Source organism: Diadema antillarum, unplaced genomic scaffold, assembly GCF_040938485.1.
Source record: "Diadema antillarum isolate AM-2024a unplaced genomic scaffold, OU_Dant_1.0 seq00000581_RagTag, whole genome shotgun sequence".
Taxonomy (NCBI): Eukaryota; Metazoa; Echinodermata; class Echinoidea; order Diadematoida; family Diadematidae; genus Diadema; species Diadema antillarum.
Genome location: NW_027271515.1, coordinates 405,001 through 426,200, shown reverse-complemented (window position 1 = coordinate 426,200; position 21,200 = coordinate 405,001). Strand labels below are relative to the sequence as shown.

Sequence of the window (21,200 nt, the reverse complement as noted above, 5' to 3'; positions counted from 1 at the left end):
CACCAGAAAATCTTAATTGGGTAATACATGTATACACTAAGTTTCAAGAAAATATCTTCAGGCATTGCATAGATATGGTGGAAATAGTGAAATTTTATGTATTTGACCTTGACCTTTGACCTTGAGCATGTGCACCCAAAAGTTGATAGGCACAACTTCACCCCCTAATACACATACATGCCAAGTTTCATTACGATACCTCAAAAGGTTTTTTAGTTACGCTGTCCACAAAATTCATTACGGACGGACGGACGGACAACCCGAAAACATAATGCCTCCGGCACCACTTCGTAAGCTGTAGTATGATGCCAGAGTTGCCAAGTTCAAAAAACTTTTATGAGTGAGATTTTCATGACTCGGCGTTTCGGCGCTCGCGCGCATACGCACGCGAACGATGAGGGTGTCACCCCTCCCATGGTAGGGAGCTTTTTTGAATTATTAGCTCTTAGTAATGCGATCTGGTGCATACTTAAGTGACTATTTTTTACTAATTTTGAAAGACAAAAGGGAAATATACCTTCAATTGCAACTATCACTTGAATCCTTTGAGCTATGCTCCTTATTTTTGGCACAAATTGCAGACTTCACCCGATGCGTGAGAAAAATGGGTGCCCTGCGTGAGATCGTGAGACAGGCCCTAAATGCTTGAGTCTCACGCAGAATGCGTGAGACTTGGTAGCTCTGTGATGCTGATATTTATACCAGTGGATGTTGTTTTAGTCTGTATCTTTAATACAGTAGGCATTTATTTTGGAGGACACTACAAAGTAAGCAAAAGCTAGAAATATCTGAGACTGAAGTGTTGATGGATAAACTGAATGTCTTTTTGGCATACAGGTGAAAATACCCTGCTGAAACAAACACTATGCTCAACACCCACATCATCCCATCATTTTGTGCTGGCAGTTTAAGAGTGTGGATTCTGTTACATGTACAAGTATGCTGGTTCATCCAGCCCTACAAATTACATATCCTGCAATGCTGTAAAGTATTAGCCATGATCCATTCAGAAACTCTTTCTCTCTCTTTGTCTCTCTCAATACACTTTAAGCCACAACAACTACCGCTGGGGTTTGTGCATATTCATTTTTCTCCCCCACATATATCTCTCCCTCTCTGTCTGTCTGTCTGTCTGTCTGTTTGTTATTTTCAGCGCAATAGGTACACTTGTAGTCATTATTGTACTGGACAAGTACATGTACACTGTACCAGGAAACAGTTCAGTACACGTATGTACACTTGGAGTCGTGCGCACATACTGTAATAGACAAGTACACTGTACCAGCCAACAACTCAATACAGTGGACTCCCGTTATAACAAAGTCCTAGGGACCTGCAGTTTTCTTTCGTTATATCGAAATTTCATTATAACCAAACAAATAATAAAAATACATAGAGCCGATAATGTTGCGGCCTGACTTTTTACTTCGTTTTAACTGGAATTTTGTTATAACCGTGTTCGTTATCACGGGGGTGCACTGTACTGGACATCTTCTGGCTACCCAAACATTCTCTCACTCTCTGATCACACAATAAATGAGGCAACATGACATTTAGGTGTATACAGGATTACTTTGCTGCATTTAATGAATGAAGAACCGAAAACATGTGAGACATTGTAACATCTGGATGACTTCTCGTTCTGGCTGATCAAGTGAAACAAGCTGACACGAGTGTGTAAAACTTTATAGAGAGTTTGTCTGATGTGCATAATTTGCAGGGGAGCCCGAGGCACATGGCCGAGTACACTCTGTTCATAAACTAGATAAGTAACAGCATTGATGACAATTAACTGAAGTGGGTTCTGTATGCTCTACAACGTGTTGAGCAGTTGTCTAGCTCAATCTAGCAATTTTGACGTAAAATATGAATGCAGGCATAACCCATGTATAGATTGTATTTGTACTCCAATAATTTGTACTAATGATAAAAAAGAAATTATACATGTACCATAATTCTTAAATATACAGTAATGTTGAGAGATGACAAAAATGCATACCAAAGAGTAAATGTTAGCAAAAGCAGGTAGTGTAACACAATCTCATAGTGTAGAAACACTATCATATTCTCTGAAGGAGTAAAAGACACAAAATTGAATTACATGTACATGTATTTCAAACTATTGAATATAATCAATCTTCATCCACAGCGCATAAAGATCATTGAAAAAAAAAATCTTCTGGAAATAATTTTGCAATTAACCTGAAGAAAATAGTTTCTCTTTTCCAGTCTCCAGAACATACTGTAAAACCAGAAATAGTCGCAGCATGAAACTTTAGCATATTGGAGCCGACAGCCTTTATCGCATCTCATGAATTGCCAAGGGCATACAATCCACTGTGCAGACAAAAACTGTCACGAAACTCAGCTCCTCACGAAATTTGTGAAAGTTTCATGCAAGTGAAAATTTCTCATTTCACAGTTCCATCTCTCTTGTACCAGTATTCATCCTCTGCAAACTGCAACTCGCCAGCTATTGCAAAGGAGATATCACAGCCAGAAAAATACATGTGTCCATTACAAATTTTACAGTCACTATCTCACCCTTTAAAGGGAAAATGCCATAAAACGAAAAGTCTTGATCAAGACTACTTCAAGAATGCTTGTATACTGTATACGTCATGTATTTAGCGAGTCTTATATCAGGACTTTCTGATAATATCGCGAGTAGTCGATTCATGATCATGAAGTTCAGAAATGAAAGCAGAAATGTGTGCGTGTTCGTCGCATTCCTGTCAGGATCAGAGTTAATATTTTTGTGGGTTGCTAAATTCACGAATGGCATTTGACTCGCAAAATATATGGCGCATGCAGTAAACCGTGTCCAAACAGAGCGTTCTCAGACTTCTTTTCATTTCGGTTCTGAGCAGTGTCTTATATTGTATGGATTGTGCATCGATATTTGGGCTGGGTTGATATGTGTTTGAAATGCCAATGCGACATAATCCAAGTCCATTTTTTAAGGAATCTTACCTCCATTAGACTTCTTGGTCCTCAGAACATACACAATGCAGACTGACCAAGAGTAGCCTAGAAAGATTGGTCCTCAGAACTAACAAAGCTGTAAGTGACCAAGAGTATCCCGCACAAAGTTAAACTTAATTTGCTTGTGAACAATGCATTACTTGTATGGAATGCTTTTCCACTCTCGAGTTAAGAATTTAATAAGGAAAAAAGTAAGCATTTGAACACAGTGAAACTGAGAAAGAAAACACAAGTTATTTATTCAGAGTGACTGACCTGTCATTTCTTGTAAAGTATCATCTTCATATATACATACAATTTCGTGTCATATCAATATTTCATTTGAAACAGTTTTAACATCATCTCTGTGATCCAAATCAATACAACTCATTTCCGTGCAATATGAGTCATATCTTAGGAGGACACATAACCAGCATTTGGATCAACATAATCACATGATAGTTGCCCAGCTGGTATATTCTGCTATGGGCAAATATTTTTTTATAGATGTTCTCCCATGGAAGTTGTCACATAGCAACACACTGTTGAAGTCATTCTGTTCTTTTTCATTTCAATATGAACAATGATTCTTGGCTTTGTAAATACTGTATCAATGAATCCAATTCTTCCTCTTCTAAGACACTGTTCACCTTACAAAACTGACATAATACAGCAAGGCTGTGAGCATAGTATTCAAGCAGAAATATTGACTGACAAGAAGCAAAGCCTTCATGCAATCATCTAACGGTGATTGGATTCACAAAATTTCTCCTTAATCAAAGCTGATGACTTCAGCACTAGGTATTTCTAGGCAAAATATATTCTTTAAAAAAGAATTTTCTCTTCTCACACGAGCAATGCTGCAGCAATGTTCATGGTTTGTAATTCTACATGTTATCAAAACCATCTCTGGATTTGGTCTCTACGGCAATGACAACTGACCAAATTGAGGTCCAACGGTCTTGGATGGTCATTGAGGGTATCACTGCATTGGCCCCAGGTAAAACGATTAAAGGAAACATGGCCAGCTGAAATCAAATGATATGATCTGCTCCTGGTTTACGCCTACGTTCACCCTGGGTAAGAAGCTGAATCAATTACGGTTCATTTCAATGCAGCAGCCACGAAAACAGATTAAAAAAGAAATAAAAGAAAAAAAAAAGAATAAGAAATGGAAACGACGTTGGTCACTCGGATTCTTGCATCAATTATTGCCTGCGAAGAAGACGCGATAGATGACTGCCACACCAATCCCCACAACTGCAGGTAGTACCCAGTTGAGAAGAAAACTGCAAGGGAGGAAAAAAAAAACATATAAAGGATATGGACACATAATCGGAAACCATAATCATTATCCTTCAGCATCTCCCCCCCCCCCCAATAGTAAAAGAACAAAACAAAAACAACACAAAAAAACACAAAACGAGTAAAAGAAACATGAGAGAGTTACGCTGGCTCCCTGACTTGTTTCTTCCAGCAAAAAAGAAAAAGAAAAAAGAAAAAAAGATCTGTGCTGAAAACTGCAATGCCGTGTTACGTACATCGCATGATATGAATTATTGATACAGGCTGAGAGAGAAATAAAAATAGCCACATGTCTCAATAACGAACTTGAAAATGAAATAGACTGATGACAAGAAATTAGGCCACTACTGATGGTGTACTCTTCCAGAAAATGAAGGGATAAAAGTGAGGCTACATTGTGTGAAAGTACAAAAAAGAAGACTTGATGAAGATCCAAAGACATCATGATTTCTTTTTCTCTGAATCCAAACATCAAGTAGAAGTCACAAGACATTTAAAAATGAAAAATTATCTACACTGAGGGTTCACTCTGCAAATGATGATAACGAGTAGCAAAGATAAATCACACTAGAACATTTGCTTTTCTTGGCGACGCCTAAATAGCTGAGTTTGGCACAGTAGCTAACAACTTTTCATAATCTCTTACTGTCGCAATTTGCCACTGTTGGTGTAATTGGCCCTAATGCAAAGTTGGAAAGCAAAGTTTTCATAATAGAAGTTCTTTTGGAGGCAAGACTGGTATGTTTAAACATTTACTCAGGGCACAGGTAAAACAATGAATATAACATAAAAACACAGCACACAAGTCTTATACAGAAAAATAAAATTGAAATACAAACTGGGATTCACTGAAAGTTTTCAATTCCAGGCCACTTTTTGAAATAATTCAAATCAATATACTTTGGAGCTTGCCATGAGCTCGAAAAATATTGACCAGGCAAGAAGCCAACATGACTTAAAATCATGTACAGACTAACTGTCAAAATTTTGCTCAGTTATTTGTTTCTTAATTTGTTACTGTCTTTAAACTTGTGTGGATGATTCTATCATCAACCCCAAACAAATAATGAGTCTTCAGAAATCTGTCCCATCTACTACTACCTGTACTACGGTATACAAAACTCTGCAATAGTCAAACCACCTGAAAGTCAATCAGTGAGCACAAGTCAAAGACTGCACTAGAAGTATTTCTAGAAGTGCAGCTACAGTTACTGATATTAATCTTTTTTGAAAAAAAAATTTTTTTGCAAGAGGATGGAATGAGGTTTATGTAGTGATGAGCAGAATATGTTAGAATGAAAGCTACACTTGCCCAAAATAGAATGGATATGAATGCATCCATCCAGCCAGGATACTGTGCATTTATGATTGGGAGCAACCGCTGAATGTGAAGTATAAAGTGAAAATAAGAGGTAGAAAAGCGATTTTACTTTAGTTTAGAAATGCTTTGGTTACTTGAAGCTGCAGTATAGGTGCGGGACTGAAGCTGCCAACATCATGCTCTAAAAGGATTGTTTTGGAATTTCTTGTTTTTTCCAGATTATGTCAACCAGCCAAAGTGTCATCAAATTCAAAATGCTTGCTGCAAATCATACACAACAAATTACAGGCATGGATGTAACAGAGTCCTTTGCTTTTAAAAATTTAATCTTGACATAAAATCAAAGACTCGGTAAATCACATCTGATGATTTCCTTGAAATACGACTTAAATCTCCCACACCTTATAGTTCATGGGCCAAGACCCGAAAAATGGGTTATTGGTACCACCTGAGGTGGCAAAACCTTTTTGGTGTCATTTTGTTTGTCGGACATAGATATGCTTATCAAGCTATGATAGCATTTCCAAATGAGTAGCTTAGTCATAATAAATGAATTTTTAACCAATTTGGTCTCGTTTTTATATCCCTATACTTCTGAATCGAAACTAAACCGCTATACAAAGAAGAGCACTGCCTTCTGTATGTCCACAGGTGTTCAGTTGTAAACGCGGTGCGCTTAGTCTTTATGCAAGGCAGCGAAGGGAATATCCAAAGGGTTATGACGTCCACAGCTGTCACGCGGTGCGCTTAGTCTTTATCTAGAACAATGTACCGTTATCAAATCTAAAGTTCCTAATAAAAGGGATTATCTATACTGTTTTTATACCACCCTCTCAACAAATACATCAGTTTTAAACAAAAATCACTCTGTTAATTTACAACATTATTTATTATTATGTATCGTAGTGTACCGGTACATTGTTTTTGCATTATCTTTCATTGTTGGATGGAAATAAAGCGACATTGGCGTGGTACTAGCGTTTCCACCGTAGCGTTATCACTGGAAAATGATAAATAATTGAAAAATACGGTAAAATTCACGAGGAATTGCTTTTGTTGTTGTTGTTGTTTTTAGATAAAGGGATATACACTGTATTATAAGCTTTGGATATTCCCTTCGCCGTCTTGAATATTAGACTAAGCACTGTGGACATCATAACCCTTGGATATTCCCTTCGCTGCCTTGAATAAAGACTAAGCGCACCGCATTTACAACAGAACACCTGTGAACATACAGAAGACAGTGCTCTTCTTTGTATAGCGGTTGGTCTCGATTCAGAAGTATAGGGATATAACAACGAGACCAAATTGGTTTAAAATTCATTTATTATGACTAAGCTACTCATTTGGAAATGCTATCATAGCTTGATAAGCATATCTATGCCCGACAAACAAAATGACACCAAAAAGGTATTGCCACCTCAGGTGGTACCAATATCTGGCCTGGCCCATGGACTATTTAAAAGCTCTATTAGTACCTCTTGCCCTGCAAGCAACACTTTCTTTCCTGACATTAAAGATGAGACAACATTGTTGTTGTTGTTGTTGTTGTTGTTGTTGTTTTGCTGACCCTTTAAGACACAGGTCTGTTCATAAGTGATCCTTATCAAAATTAAAGCACTTTATCTCCACTATAGAACAGGTAGAGCTCAATGACAGAAACATCACACATAACATGTGAGGCTTAGAATTGTAAAGACTGGATATCTAGATGTCAGTAGAATCACTGAAAATGATGCCTGTCTGACGAAATGAAGATCAAGTGCATGAAAGAAAGCTTTAGAAAGAAAAAGTGTGAACCAAAATGGATGACCCATTTCTATGGTAAACTGAATGTTACTGTGGTATGAGATGTAACAAGCTGGTCACTAAACTCTTCACTTATAATACACAGTGACTATTTGTATGCATTTTCCACTGCATACTTTGTTTCCCTTAAAAAATAAAAATAAAATAAACTAGAAATGTCGCTATGGCGACTGGTATGCCTCCGCCATAATGCATGATTCTCCTAATAGGTCTATAGTACATGTGGACAATGTGTGATTACATTTTCACAAAATTGGCAAAATATTAAAATGACATGTTTGTCAAATGTATTGAATGTTTACCTTCCTTGACCTACCATGTATGTTTATTGGATGAATAGGAGAGCATGTATTTGGGGATTAAAGAACTTTAACTTGACTTTGACCATTTCATAAGTTTATGCACTGAGTAATTTTCAAGGTATGGAGAAAAAGTGCAATTTCTGTATTGAACAGTAAATTGTTATCATTTTCATCTGGCCTTTGATTTATAAGAGAATCACTGTCAGGCAGAACATACATAAATTTGGCATGTTCTAAGTTTCAAGATAACTTGAGCCACTTCCGAGATATGGAGAAAGAATAAAGTTCAGCACTTTCACTTGATCTTCGACCTTTTGACCTTTGACCTTCTTGGCAAAAAAAAAATCCCAGAGAATCTCTATTGGGTTATACAGGCATACATCAAGTTTTTTAAAAAAAAAGTCCTGCTGGCATTGCATAAATATAAGGAAAATAGTAAAATTTTGAAGTATTGCCCTTGACCTTTGACCCCTGACCTTTGACCCCATGAACCCTAAATTCCCTAGATAACCACTGCCAGTCAGTAGATGCATATATATACTATGTTCCATGAATATACCTTGAACAATTTCCAAGATACAGAGAAAAAAGTGAAAATTTAACATTTTACTTGACCTTTTGACCTTTGACCTTTTGACCTCATGACCCCAAACTTTCACCAGAGAATCTTAATTGGGTAGTACATGTATACACTAAGTTTCCAGAAAATATCTTCAGGCATTGCATAGATATGGGGGAAATAGTAAAATTTTAAGCATTTGACCTTGACCTTTTGACCTTTGACCTTGAGCATGTGCACCCAAAAGTTGATAGGCACAACTTCACCCCCTAATACACATACATGCCAAGTTTCATTAGGATACCTCAAAAGGTTTTGGTAGTTACCCTGTCCACAAAATTCATTACGGACGGACGGAAGGACGGACGGACGGACGGAAAGACGGACGGACGGACGGACGGACGGACGGACAACCCGAAAACATAATGCCTCCGGCACCACTTCGTGGCGGAGGCATAAAAAAAGCTGCTCTCCCCCATCATGAACATTATATCTATCATTTTGGTAGAAAATACATTTCTTGTAAAGTAACCTTAATTTTGTCACAGTAAATGTGGAGACTTATTCAACATATTCTTGAGTGATTCTTCTTCTTCTTGATCAGAAGAAGAAGAAGATATCTCATGTTGTACTTTATAAGGGAAAGGAAGAAGAGGAAAGGGGATGATGGGGTATTGGACAAACTGAACTCTTCTATGGTCTAACTTACCCCTAGACATTCTCCCTTCTACTCTGGTGTTTTGATCTATTCTTCCCACAGATGCACTTACGTGTACAACAAACTCATGACGATGTTCTCAACCATAATACATGTACTTCATATACAAAGTATTAGTCTACCGTAACCCATAGTCCCACACATTTATATAATTCGCAATATTAGAGTGCGTATGTCGGCTAAGTTTGGATTGCCTTTTAAAGAAGAAATCCACCCAACCTCCAAAAAAGAAAAAAAATACACATGTAATAACTTCAAAAGAAAGAGAAAAATATTCCCTACAAAATGACACAAAAATGACAAAATCGGATAAGAAATAAGGAAGGTATGGCCTTTTGAAATTCCACATTTCTTCGGAAAACATTTCTTGACCAGTCCTTATGAATATTCACATGAGCAAGTTGATGATGTCATACCCTCACAATTTTTTTATGTATATGTTATACACAAAATTCTGAAAAAGTGTTATTTTTAACTGAGCATGTTCCCATACCAAGATATATCGGAGTTAACATTTGTTTTGTTTTATTTTAGGTGGTTTTAAGACAAGTTTTATATTTTTATGGTGGAAATATGAGATTTTTGTCATTTCTGTATATGAAGTGAACAAGAAATTGTGAGAGCATGACATCATCAACTTACTGATTTGATATCCAAAGGACTGGTCAAGAAATGTTTTCTGAAAAAAATGTGAAATTTCAAAATGTCACACTATCTTCCTTAAATCTCATCCGATTTTTGTCAGTTTTGTATCGTTCTTAAGGGAATATTTTTTCCATTTCTTGTGAAGTTTTCAACTTTTGAGGTGGGTTTTCTCTTCAAGCAGTTAATGCTACCATACAACACATCCCAAAGCAAAGGATTGAATCAAATATGATAACAATTACTCTATTCTTACCTTCCTTGGGATTCGGAAGAATTTCCAATGGCAGCAGATACCTGAGGAATCGACAAAGAGGTTTAAGAGGATTAAGTACCATTACAATGCCTTCTGCGAGTCTGCCCCTAGATTTACCATCTTACTCAAAGGAATCTCATGACAAAACCCCAGTACTTAGAGCACTATCCTTGTTGAAACTATTACAGAAATCTCTGTTAAATCTTATTTCTTCAGACTGTCTTTTTTCTTCTTTTTCTGATCGCATCATCTACTTACCTGCCTTATGTTATTTGAAAGACACCATTTCTAGTTGCAGGCCTATTATGTGTTTTGCAAGACACCATACACAGGTCCATATGTGTCATCTTTGCTCAATGGGAAAGCTAAGTGTTCACATACCACAAGCAGATCACACTTTCTCTCTCACTGGCCAAAAAAAATACATGGAACAACTCCCCCTCACACTATACTAATCATCATTTTCAACCGACTTTTTCAGCCCTACCTACATTGTCAGACAGTTCTACATTATTCAGTATACTGGAAAATATTTTGTTATAAAATCAGTTTTTCTTTGCCTTCTATATATTTCCCCCTTTTTTTGCAGGGGGGGGGGGGGGTATTTCCCTAATATCTTCTCTCTGTGATTATAAATTAAAGTGCCATGAGTGGCAAAAGACAGACTTGAGCACTACATAAATATAATCATTACCATTTCAGATTCACGCATCTGCAGTTTTTATGACCACAGCTGATTTATAATGCACTCACAAGATCTACACTGTGAGACACGATTTGGATTTCAAGTGTTGGATGAAAGGGCCACTAAAATGAGTACATTATGAAACATTATGAAACAACACTTTACATAACATGTTTGATGTCATAAGAACTAAATAAATTCCAATGTGTGAAGAAAAAAAAATAATCTTATGTACGTGTAGCTTTGGCATGGGTTGTATTATCTATAAGAGATTATATAAAGTTGCATTATATTGCGCTGTCAGGACTGGACACAAGCTCTGTACATCAGGACCCAGGAAATTAAATTTTGCTGCATTACAGACCAGCTGCTTCATATTGCTGTATTTCTAACTCATACAGTATAAACAACGTCCTATTGTATTTGTCTGCACTTTAATAGTCACATTTTCCATGTCCACCAAATGGCAAACATCAGACACGTACGTTCATAACGTGATATGTTAATGATCTACCATGATCCATAGCAGCTATACCACTGCTATGTTTATGGTACAAATAAAATTCTGCTGGGTGTTACATTAAGTTTAAGTTGCATGTACCAGGAGTTTCACAGTGATAAATAGTCATAGGCAAATCATACTCACTCTTGTATTGGGTTTGAATTTATCCTCCTGAGGGAAAAGATAATAGGGAAAAGAAAGAGCAGAAGATAAGCATCAGCACTTCAGCGATAAAATCAATTACATATTTACTTAAATTGCCTTCCCTGTTTATGAAACACGTTAATTTGTAAAGAAAACTGACCTGTAAGCCAGTTCACAGTGAGTTAGCACCCATCTGCTATGACCTGTGGAACCAAAGACTTTGCAAAACATGGAATATTACATATAAATATCTTTTTTTTTTAGAAGAGCAGTTGCAAGCAGCCAAGCAGAAAGTGGCAATTTACACATACACACAAGTCTTTCATTTGCTTGGTTGAAAAGAATACACATTTACCTGTACATTCATACTACAATATTTGTAAACCTATCTAGTTTTAGATACCTCAGTTTAAATAATCAGTTTGAAGAGGTCTGCAATGACCATTATCTGGTTTATTCCAACTTGAGAGAGAGAGAGAGAGAGAGAGAAAGGGCAAGAAAATTGACATAATAACCAACCACTGACATGGGTCCTTTGGCGACCTCGACAAATTAACATTCACCATCTCATCATCAGTCCACTTGAAGAATTTGTCTGTAATTTTATAGGGATAATTTTTAGCAATGTTCAATAAATGACACTCCCAATATTTGTTCTTTACTCTAAACATACTGCATATCAGTTTGGTTAAATGTAAAAATTCAATACAGAAGCTAAATGGGCATCACAACCATAGGACCTCTACTAGTCACATCATCACATGCCACTGACTGCAGACGAGCTAAGTTCTTCACATTATGATGTTAGCAAATCTACTTTACAGAATAATTACAAACACAATAGTGAAAAACCTGCAAACAAGGTGAATCCATCACATAACTAAGGGTAAAGGCCCTTTTATGGACATGATACTAGAGTGCCTAATCAAATTCAAACATTTGATTTACACTGGTTCAACAAATCAGCCATCATGGTTTTAGTCAATGAAACAAAAGCAAACAGCATTTAACTTTGACCTGCCCTCTGCTCTACACTTGAAATTGTTAGTCTATATCACCGACTCGGGTATAAAGACCTTGATCTACCACCTTTAGAGACAACAGCTTTTTACATGTGATACCCTCTATTGAGCAGCCTGTGTTTACTCCAACATCACCTAAAACTATCTGCACACAAGGCAAAGCTACCGTAAACCACAATTTGGTCTCCACATCCATCAAGTGTTTCTCTTTTTCCAAAAAGTTGTGGATATGATACCCCCCCCCCTCAAAAAAAATGCAATTTCAAATCATGTGACATGTATCCAATACAAATACAGTGTACATGTACAATATGTATCATAGTATACCAGACTATATCAGTTTTGAAGCCTGAATAGATTGTGGAAAACTATATTGAAGAAAAGGCTGAAATAGTGATTTAACATTTGATATCACTCAAATGACCTTTTGATCCAAAGACCCACAAGATTGTGAGAGGAGTGTAGAGATTTGTGTCATGTTTCTTGTTATGTACAGTGCATGCCTCCTAATACTGTTTTTGTACTAGGGACCAACGGAAATATATCAAGTACTGGACATTTATGGTTGCAAACTCATAATATCCACTGCATGGAATACCTCTTGTCTTCAAAGGTAGCAGTGTCTAGCAATTGTTGCTATATCTTACCCTGCATAGGCTGTGGTAAAACCAGTTTAGCATACAGTTTTATGACAATGCAATTACATGTTCACATTTCTGCTGCCAAGCTTCTGTTTATATAGGAGATGAAAATCTACCCAGATCACACCTACTGTACCCTTAAAGAGCTGCATTACAAATTAGCCTGCCAGTGTGTGGAAGGGTCCAATTCAAGCTTTTATAGCTGACTAACAAACTTATCAATGGCCTTCCCTTTCATTTCCTAACTCAGTCTTAAAACAGGGTATCAACAGACAAGAACATTTAATTCTGCTGGCAGTGGCATGCCGATGCCTTACAGACCCTTTCCTTTCATGGAAGAAAAAAACTTCCGATATTGTGTGTCCCAATATCAGTGGATCTTATTGCCACACACAGTACAGAATGCAGGGTCTCTCCAAACATTCCAAGTCCACCCTCAAGACATTTCTGAGACCTTTCTAACCAATTTCCCTCTTTTTTTTCTTCTGCCTCTTCTTTTGTGTTTTGTATCCATCAGTGTGATAAACATAGTGTAGTAGATGGCTGGTCAGCATGAACAAGTGATTAAATTTTCAAAATATAATATGTATTATACATACATGTACATAAATCTATATGTGAAAATGATGAGAATTCAACATATTGCTATCAAAATGAAAAAGCACATGACTTCCCTCTTTCAGAAGCCAGGGGGAATGATATTATACTGAACATACACCAGCACCAAGAGGAAGGAATGTGTACTTTTCGTTAAAAAAGAAAATGAATATTAGTGGAATTCTCATATTTTCTTTATGCCATTGTCAAACTGTGACATGATGAATTTTGTAATCTTTTTATCTTGCGGCGGCAGTACCAACACATACTAATAATTCTGCATTCACTCAATCAACATACATTTGGGTTTCATTCCCCTTTCAGGTCTTAACTCTGTAACATGCTGAAGTCACTTTTATTAGGATTGGTACTTTGATTTCATGATCTACTATCTAACAAAAAATTGGAAAGAGTCAGCATACTCCACTGATAACAGATGATCACCAAAAAGTTAAAAGTAGGAATGCTCCCCTTAGACTGGAACAGTTGGTAATTTCTATGCACCGGTGTTGGCAAGTGAATGACTTCTCATAGCCAAGGGGGCAAGTAAAAAGTTCGCCATGGGCAAGAGGGCAACAAGGAATGGCAAGCTCTCATGTACTAGTAAGTAGAAAGGACATTATACACATATGCAATACAAATTAGGCATATTGACTTGCGTTAATTCACAATACCTTGATCATTACTTATGTGGTGAAATTGATATTTAAATACAAATGTAGAATATGTGTCATATATTTTTTTTTCCTTCTTTCTTCAGTAGATTACTTGAATCTGCCCTCAAAGAAGCTAGTACACATGAATGAACTTTGTTGGCAGATTTCTATGCCATCAACAGCAAATCCTTGCAACTGAAAGCCAAGATCATGGATAATGGATATTGGAACTTCCCTACACCTCCAAGGCTGCATGTAACTCAAGAACAAGGACTACTGTGAGTCTTCAGCAGTCCTTCAAAGTGTGTTGGCCTAAGATGAAGGCACCACACCTCCTAGACTATCAGATACATCCATCCAGCTCTTTGAATAAAATCAAGTGTTTATCCAAGTAATGCACTTTGCACCACTGGAGGGAGCTCCGCATTTGCCTAGATCCATTGCAGAGACATAGCTGTGCACGTATACAGTACAGACACTCTCAAATTCTACTACAGCCTACACTGTAGCACGACATCAAACCTCTAGGCATCAAAGAAGATAGCTCCCACTTGCCCGAGAAGGCAATTTGGGCAAGTGACCCGCCCGTACATTTGAACTGGCTAACTATTTACTATTCTTGCACAACAGTGCTCAGTTGCCAAGAGGGGGGAAACAGAGTTTGTTCACCTTGTGTGCCACATGCATCAAATATTCCTACAGTGCACATTGTTACTAAAAATGCCAAGTCATGCCAAGGTGTCACACATTTGTGTTCTTGGTGATACCTTCCCTGGCTCACCTGGTTTCTTTTACCATTAACCAGCTAAGTGCTAAACTGTTCTCGAGTGTCTTAAACTGAGACTAGACAGAGACTGCTAATGCTACAGATTATCAACATAATGGGAAAAACTCCAATATTCAATTCATTCTGCATGTTTTCCGATATGAGAATTCTCATCATATTTGACAATTCACGCTAATACTAATTTTCAGTGAATTTCTAAATAACAATAGACATGAATAAACCCTATACTAGTTTATTCATTTTTTCTAAATTTACTTTCCAAATAATGCTCTTTTAATGGTAAACAACAAAAGCAGACACATTGATAAAGAATGCAGGAATACTATCTATCATCTGTGATAACTTCATCACTGAAGGAAAGTCCATAACAAGTGTCGTTTACATACAGATCATATGAGCATTTCTGTACTTGTTTGGGGGCTACCTTTTAAACTCGTCATATGGCTTCAATTGGCATTCTTACTTTCTATTTCAAGGGGGTTAAAGGTCATGTTTGTCTAATAAACTCAAGTCCCCTGGCAATTTTCCCTGCATGCAAAATATGTGCCTATGATTCATTCCCCCAACATCCCTTCTCTGTAGGATATTTTTTCCCCTTTTTTTTAGCAGTTTGTTCTATCAACTGACAAGACTTCACAGTTGTGACTTGCAATATTTAGCAAAAAGGGTATCCATAGATGAAAAAATATTTCACAATTTTTGTATTATACAGTGAAACCAGTCTATAGCGACCACCGTCTATAGCGGCCACCTGCCGCATGTGACCACTAAACACACCTCCCCCCAAGAGAAAAGTCATGTCAACGACCCTGTCTATAGCTATTATCTATAGCGGCCACCCTTCTCTGACGGCCACTTTCTTCGTCTCCCTTGGGTGGCTGCTATAGACAGGTTTGATTGTACAGTATCTTTTTTTCATGACAGATACGAGTCTTGAGAACAGAAAAACAATCTTACATCTGCTAGTTCTCCAATGTGATAGTCTTTCATGAGTTCCCGTGCATCTGATGAATGTCCCACATCTTCAAATGACTCAGAGCCATCACCACCTTCAAAGACATGGACAGAAAATATCAGACATGATATACATTAAATTTCTTGAATCACATACATACTCAAATACACATAAACTCACTCTTATTTTCTCATCTGTCCAAATTTGATTTACAGAAATAAGGGAAAATGAAATTAAACAAGCATTTTAAGTTGAATAAAATATTAAGAGCTCTCTGATTGATCAGCAATGTTGCAGACAATCACAGAATAGGACATTAGCATTCTAAACCTCTGGCAAGCTGTAGATTGTTCTTATTGATATACAAAACCAACTACTTAACAGGGAGGCGAGATCAAAAGTGAAACAATGTTTTTTTTTTGTTTTTTTTACAGTAGTATGTCACTGAAGATGAGAAGCTGCTAGTGCTAATAGCGAGTTTGATGAAGATCTAAGATTATTACCTGAGCACTTTAAAACTACTCCTTTACGTTTGGCCATTATGCATTGGTGATAGAAAAAGAAGCCACCATAGCAATAATGTGACTTCAGCATTAATGTTGTACTTGAAATCCAGGCAACGTAAAGGACAAGTTCACCTTCATAGATATGTGGGTTGAGTGAATGCAGCAATATTAGTAGAACACATTAGTGAAAGTTTGAGGAAAATCGGACAATCCGTTCAAAAGTTATGAATTTTTGAAGTTTCTGCTAAGTCACGGCTGGATGAGAAGACTACTATAGCTTGTGATGTCACATGTGTACAATGATATAAAAAAAGAATAAAGAAAATTCAACATATTTTTCTTGCATAACAAAAGAACACTCGACTTCTCTCTTTCAGAAGGCAGGGGGAATAACATTACCCTTTACATATGTCAGTAACAAGTCAAAGAAATGTGCACTTTATTCAAAAAGTAAAATTTTGTGAAACTCTCTTTTTATCTTCCTTATATTGTTGTACGCATACAATGTGCCATCACATACTGTAGCAGTCTTCTCATCCAGCAGTGACTGCCCAGATACTTAGAGAATTCATAACTTTTGAACGGATTGTCCGATTTTCCCCAAACTTTCACTGATGTGTTCAACTAATATTGTTGCCTTCACATAATCCACATATATGAAAGTGGACTTATCCTTTAATGAAAGAACAATAATTTGCAACAATATGTGTAACACAGTCCAGCTGATAGAACTATATTCCATTCCTCATCGCATTCAAGTATGACGCACACTTGAAATCAAATCCATAACTGGGAGCATGAAATATTCAACCTTACCTACAGTGTATGGGATGGTCTATAACATACTAGCTGGACAGTGTACCACTTCGTATACTACACTCCCACTTTGGCACATCTTTTGTGAGCACTTTATCAGTTCTAGTCAACATGTGGTTTACCATCATTACTATTATACATGTACAGGTATGTATTTACTCTGTTGGGCTCAAGTACTAATAATCATTCACTCTCTGTGTAACATTTTATAACAAACAATCAGACATGCATCTGATAACCAACTGTGAAGTTTACAATACATTCCTTTGAAAATGTCAGAAATGCATGTTCCAGCCATCTGATAGCATTGGCAATTATCCAACACTAGCATTTTTGTGTGTGTTTTGTTTCGTTTTTTGCTTGAATTTTTTTTTTTTTGAAGCCTTCCTACAATGTATGGTTAGGCCCTACAGAAGTATTTGTCAGCTTCATGAAAACATATACCGGTATGTGATGAAATACAAGGATATTCCAATACACCAAACTAAACATAAAAACAACAAAACAAACAAATAAAATATTTTTATACCAAATCAAACATGACATTATGATTATGGTGTTCCAATTTGTGTGTGTGTGTGTGCGTGTGTGTGTGTTTTCTGTTATATCAACAATCTCCACTCAAGAATGCTCTCATCCAATGGTGGGGGTAGGGTTGACGAGGGAAGGTGGTACATACTAGGGGTGGTCCTCAGGCCACAGGTACATTTAAAAAATATTTATATTTCTGAATTACAGCTGTATCTCAAATGAGCTATTACTTTCTATTTGATATACTATCAGTTGGTACCGTAGTAAACGTCACATCCACCGCACACATCAAAAGCATGATTTTTACAACATATCTAGGTACCATAATTGGCAAAGTGGCAAAATTGGTACCCTACAGACTAAATGAAAAAAAAAAAAAAAATCTGTTTAAGATCCATCTCCTTGTTTTCACCCAAGACTTCTGACCACAGGGGTCACTACATTAGAGTGGCATCATTTATTTGACGACATCAGCTTTTGACTGTGAGTAGTTGCAGATACAAACAACTTACTTTGCAAGGCGTAATTCCCAGAGTTCCTCATACTTAAATGTCTTGACTTAGAATAGAGGTCAATACACTATCCATAAGTTGTTCAATGTACCATATATCCCAAGGTGCATTTTAAGGTTTATGAAGAATACTTTTACAGTGGAATATTGTGCTATGATAGCAGCAACATGCAAATTTGAGGGTGACGTTACTCACCAGCTTGTTCTATGAGGACCTCCTCTCCACCTGGATGCTATATCAGAAAAACAAAACAAAACAACAAAACACACACGCACAAGAAATGAAATCAGAATGTGAATGAAGATCAAATCATAAATCACATACGATTGTACATTAACATTTTACAATTCCCCACAACTTGTGGCCAAAGAATTTCACCCTGGAGCATCATCCAGGAAAAAAGGCAACAATTTAAATATGACAACCAGGAAGAGAAATGATACCAGTCACTATTATCAAGGATTGCAACTAGAAGTGACATACATACTTGTACATGATGTAGTATCAATGAATCATCTCAACCCTGTGATATTCTTCTCTTTCTCCCATGCGTACTGGTATGGCACTACATGTATGTGTCTAGTTGAAACCGTTCCCGCCTGGGACAATATCATTCATAACCACACCCACAGACTCTAAAGAAACCCCAAGCTTCTCTGAAACTGCCCACCAGGCTAGATAGAAAACTGGAAAGTCTGCTTGCACAAGCATTTACACAGTGTACCTTGTGCAATATCTAATATGTATGAGTGCATGTTACTTGTACGTAGCGGCAACATCCCTTGCAACTTGGGTCCAGGGCCCGCCTGAGCCTAAGTTGAGCCTTGAACAAGTAATCCCTGTCGCAGCTTTTCATAGGATGTTATTTTAACTGGGCAGCCCAACCAGACGCCATGCGCAGCCTGTCACGTTTTTACAGTGACTGACTGGACTGTGTATAGAGCAGGCTACCGCGATGGTACAGGGTGACATCAACAAAGGTCAACAGATGAAGTGTATAATACAGACATTTGAAGTTGAAGCTCTTGGGTTACACATATATGTACATTGTACCTGGTATGCTCTCTGTTTATACTGAAGTGTTACTGTTAGTGTTGGTGCTATCTTCTTGGCCTCATTTTCTTATTACATAGAAATAGGCCACGGGGCCTACATCTGACATTTACTGTGTTGGGCTGGAGAAAGAAAGCTGCATTCACATAGTGCTTTTATAATAATTATAAGAATGATCTTTTAAAACACACAGCTTGCGTTAGTGAGATTTTGAGAAAATTTTGAGATTTTGAGAAAAAAGCACGGTAATATTGATTTAAATCTCGAGGATTATATCAGTCCTGCTCAAGCACCGAGAGGTATGACAACCCGAAGTTATCATCCTGATAATTACTCTACTTTATACGGTTCCTCAACTGCTCTCGCCAACTCCTTCTTCCATAGAACAGCGAAGGATTGGAATAATCTGCCGAGTAACATAAAGCAGATTCATAAATTTTGACACATTCAAAGAAGCGCTCCAGCGTCACCTCCGTTGTGACTAGCTGCACATCACACCACAGTGCTGAGTGATACTCTATCCAGAGTTTTTCAGCGTATTCATCCAGATCCAGATCCAGAGAAAATGGCCTCACAACAAAGCAGGAAATATCCCATTCAGTCAGTAAGTATTATCATAATAATCATGTGCTCAACTTGCTCAATTTAACCCAGTCAACGTAACAGTAATAACACAAGGTCAAGGAATGCAGTGCCAGTACCAGTTGCATGATGATGAAGTAAACTTTGGAAATACTATACATGTAACCGTTATTTACTAAGAGAAATATAAAATCCACAAAGAGTTCTGAACATAATAACAACAAGTTTGGGCGTGTAGTCTTTCATGTCGCTGATTTTGTTTATCACGTACACCCTGGGAACCCCTTAATTATTTTCATGAAGTCAAATGGTCCATTTGAAGTCATTAAAATTTACCTCGTCAAGGAATTTTGTAACGTCATACACTTGGTTGTGTATCACCAGCCACAGGGAACTCCCAGACTTGTGTTTTTGAACCTCTTCTAATCTGTAAATAGTTGGCTTTGGCGATTCCTTCTTCTCGGCTTCCGACATATTGTCAGTTCGATCTCACGAATATGTCAAAGAAATTCTAGTAAATAAGCTCGCGATCTGGAGGTGAAACAGCACCCAGCAAGTCCAGTTTGTTCTACCGCTGGCCTGACGATGCTAAAAACACAGATCCCTCTGCCGAGTGCGATGGCCAACCCGCTTGTCAATGTCACGGTGTTCCCTGGCCCGGAGAGTGTGGCACAAATTACCGAGCCTTGTCCTTGAACGGCCAAAATTCCACAGATGAACAGAGATCAACACTCGTTCAAGATGCTCGTTCAATGCTGCAGAACTCTTCAAAGTTACGGGCCACTGTAAACTTGAAGGGCAAGCGTATTCTGGAGAGACTAAATTGAGAAAATTTGTAGTCTCACTACAGCTCGAAACAACACTTCACCACACTCCTTGATCCTCACGCCTACCCTACTAGTTCCTTACACTAGCTTTACGTGCGTGCTGCACTGCTGCGCTGTGTGGAGTGGACGGGGACACCGCTTCATGTGTACATGCATGGATGGTACACTATGGTTTCACAACCGGCAATCATACCATCAGCTCGAGCGCTCACCACACATCATCATCGCTGTCACGCGCACACACCGTACCCGACAGCACTCACTGAATGGAGTTCAATGACACGCATGGCTCGCATCATAGAGTAACAGTAGCGCACGCAGTGTGCTCGTGCGCTTCTATGCTCTTTGATGGCACTCATGGTATGTACGTTGATAGTCCCATCTATCGGCGAATGTGCAACGTTTTCGCAAGCAATCTATGAGGTTCACTGTCACACCACTATAGGTCACTCTAGTTTCATTATGGAGCTCCTATAGCTCCATGGTTTCATCACGTCATTACTTACGT

The 21,200-nt window shown here is 37.7% G+C and overlaps 1 protein-coding gene across 1 annotated transcript; it reads right to left on the bottom strand.

Moving 5' to 3' along the window:
* Nucleotides 1-1,441: 1,441 nt before the first annotated feature.
* On the bottom strand, nucleotides 1,442-20,760 carry LOC139735456 (cytochrome b5-like). The gene is made up of 6 exons (XM_071646212.1): nucleotides 20,202-20,760; nucleotides 18,426-18,462; nucleotides 15,868-15,959; nucleotides 11,208-11,234; nucleotides 9,877-9,917; nucleotides 1,442-4,253 (listed from the first exon to the last, which is right to left on the bottom strand). Exons 1-6 carry the CDS (start codon nucleotides 20,337-20,339, stop codon nucleotides 4,169-4,171), a joined length of 420 nt encoding a protein of 139 aa, XP_071502313.1. The 5' UTR covers nucleotides 20,340-20,760; the 3' UTR covers nucleotides 1,442-4,168.
* Between the last annotated feature and the right edge of the window lie 440 nt (nucleotides 20,761-21,200).

Coding starts and splice junctions, on each gene's coding strand:
- LOC139735456 (XM_071646212.1), bottom strand. CDS start 20,339: ATGTCGGAAGCCGAGAAGAAGGAATCGCCAAAGCCAACTATTTACAGA. Junction 15,960..18,425: donor GGTCCTCATAGAACAAGCTG/GTGAGTAACGTC, acceptor ATGTCTTTGAAG/GTGGTGATGGCTCTGAGTCA. Junction 4,254..9,876: donor TCTTCCGAATCCCAAGGAAG/GTAAGAATAGAG, acceptor CCTCCCTTGCAG/TTTTCTTCTCAACTGGGTAC.